This window comes from Sapajus apella, unplaced genomic scaffold (assembly GCF_009761245.1).
Source record: "Sapajus apella isolate SASKATOON/1434 unplaced genomic scaffold, GSC_monkey_1.0 scaffold212, whole genome shotgun sequence".
NCBI classification, from domain to species: domain Eukaryota; kingdom Metazoa; phylum Chordata; class Mammalia; order Primates; family Cebidae; genus Sapajus; species Sapajus apella.
The window spans coordinates 475,971-478,724 of NW_022437152.1; the positions used below are offsets into that span (position 1 = coordinate 475,971).

Here is a 2,754-nt window from a genome sequence, read left to right on the forward strand (position 1 = left end):
GGGCCATGCCACGGGGGCCCCCGCCCCAGGCTCAGAGATGGCCCAGTCAGGCCGTCCTCAGTGACCGCTACCACAGAGCTGGCCAGTGGCCTGCATCTTCAACCCAGGAGCAGGAGCAGCCCTCAGACACCAGGGGCCTCAGCCCAGCTCCCAAACCCACTGCGGCCTCCCCTCTGAGCCAGTGAACACACCTGTCCTGAGTGCTACGACCTCATCCACACCCGACACAGGAGGGGGCAGGGGATGTGAAACGGCTAATTCTGGGGACCCCTCAGAGGGATCAGCAAGCAGCTTCGTGCAGTAAGCCTTCAGGCAGGAAATGAAGCATAAAGTGAAAGAAAGAAGAATCTCATTTAATTAAAGGCCTTATAAAATGTGACTCATCTATTAAAAAAATAAAGTGTTCATGAAGAAGAAAACTAAGCGATGGTGGCCGGCGTGGCGTCAGGGGTGAAGGTGGTGCTCCCTCCAGTGAGGCCGGCCCCCTGGGCCCCCACACGGGCTGCTCCAGGGGCCGGCAGCAGGGGCCACACCCTCTTCAGCAGACACCCACAGAGCCACACGTGCACGCGTGTGGCAGTCTCACTGCACCCCAGCAATGCGGAGGCAGAAACCCACGCTTATGGTCACACCTGGGCGCCGGGTCGACGAAGCCCCAGCACAGCGAGGCCTCCCAGCATGGCCTGCGGCCAGTCCCCGGTTAGTGTCGCTAATATCACGGAACACAGCATCTAGAACGTTCCAGTCCTGCCTGACACCTTCATTCCCAATGGAGAAGAAATCTACACAGGCACAGGACAAGGCCATCTGAGACAGAATACCAGGGCCTCTGTCTGAGTGGTCGGCCTCTGCTGCCACCAGCCCTCCCCACAGCCACCACACGCTTCTACAGGTTTACAAAAATAAATATTTATGAACAACATATTTAACAAAAACCACCAACAGGTGGCAGAAAGCAGTTATTTTCTAGCTGACACTAAAACTTAACTTCTTTTTTACAGGGAGAAAAAGACTAAAATGAAAGCACTCACTTCCCCCGCCTGCATCTTCCATGGAAGACCCGCTGTGAGCATTCTCTCTCTGTCCTATCAGAGGATGCACATCCAAAGGCTGGGAGCAGACACGAACCTCGAACACGCAGGGCACGCAGCTGTGTGCACGGGAGTCTCACCGGCATGCGGGTCAAAGTGCAACACTTTTGAGAAGCTTTGGAATTTCTGATTTTCATCCTCTAATCTGTCCTGTGAGCCAAGATGCCGCACACAGAGCCCAGGCAGGCGGAGGTACCCTCGTGCCTCAGAAAGCCTTCCAGTGCCACATTTGCCAGGCCTCCCTCGCCACACTGAACCCAGGCCGTCGTCAGCAGTCGGCTGGCAGTGCCACGATGCCCTCTCAGAAACATGCACAGTGCTGCCTCTATCACCTCCCAGCCCACCCTTGCAAGGCCTGTTGAAAAGAGACCCCCCGGTAGCCGGCATGAGTGTGGCAGGAGACGGACAGCAGCCTCTGGCGGGCGAAGGGCCCTGCTTCAGATGCCTGCTGGCTGGCAATCAGGCAGCGCCTGGGTGGCTGTGCCAGGCTCCCTTCCTCACGCCAGGTGGGGGTTCATCTTGCCTTCAGGCCGCAGTCTGTCACAGGCTGGCTGGACAGTGACCAGATGAGCGAGGCCAAAGGCCATCCACAGGAAGAAGTGGCTCCGCTCACCAGACCCAAGCCCTGGGCAGGGGCCAGGCTCACAGCAAAGCACGTCAGGGCAAGGGCTTGAGTTTTTGACTGGGAAGTTCTAAAAAACACCCACAAATCAGTATGACGGATTGTGTATGCCTTACATGAACAGCTCTATTCCAACTGTCACGTAACATAATGCCATGAATCGAATCAGACAGGCAGGCGCCCGACAGCCTCCAGCACCCAACACCCTGGCAGAAGCAGCTGCTCTCGACAGCAAGACCATTTTCCAGAACAGCAGAGAAGGGGAGACGCACGTCCCGGGGACAGGAGCACGCCGAGAACCCCCAACACAAGACGAGAGGGGAGCCCCACCCAGTCCTGGGCCGCCGGGAACTGACAATCCACATGCATCCCCAGAACAGGTGTGGACGGGGTGGCACAGACGTGGCTGTGGAGGGGCGACACAGGTGCTCTTTCATGGAAATCTTGGTGGGACAACATTCCTTGGGGGAAACCAGGCCGGCAACAGAGCTGGGCAACAGGCAGCAAGGCGGGGGCTCTACGGCTCCTCCCCCATCTGCAGCAGGGAGTTGATGGCGGCGTCCTTGTTCCCTTGCTGGGCTTCCAGCACAGAGCGGATCACCTCCTGCTCCATGTTGGGGAACACGTCCTGGATGGCTTTGAGGTCCTCCTCGCTATAGCGGGGCTGGGTGTTCACAGCGGCTGGGGGCAGGGCCACGGGCACCATGCCGGGGCTGCAGACAGCAGGCATCCCTGGAAGCAATCATCAAGTTTGGTGAAAACATCGGAAGGTTACAGAAGTGCCACACTAGCTCCTGCTGAAGGACGAAACAACACATCCCACCACCTCGGATCTCAGCAAACACCAGTCCTGCAAGACACCCTTGAAGCCCACACCCTCCAACACAAACCCACCGACACCCGCACCCTCCGACACCAACCCACCGACACCCGCACCCGCCGACACCAACCCACAGACACCCGCACCCTCCGACACCAACCCACCGACACCGGCACCCACCGACACCCGCACCCTCCGACACCAACCCACCGACACCCGCA

At 58.5% G+C, this 2,754-nt stretch overlaps 1 protein-coding gene across 1 annotated transcript in view; it reads right to left on the bottom strand.

Moving 5' to 3' along the window:
* Positions 1–332: 332 nt before the first annotated feature.
* Positions 333–2,754, bottom strand: part of TOLLIP (toll interacting protein) — a 34,514-nt gene continuing 32,092 nt past the window's right edge. Inside the window, exon 6 of the mRNA XM_032270574.1 lies at positions 333–2,445. Within this exon, the coding sequence (XP_032126465.1) occupies positions 2,231–2,445 (215 nt within the window). The 3' untranslated portion in view covers positions 333–2,230. The remainder of the gene's footprint in view (positions 2,446–2,754) is intronic.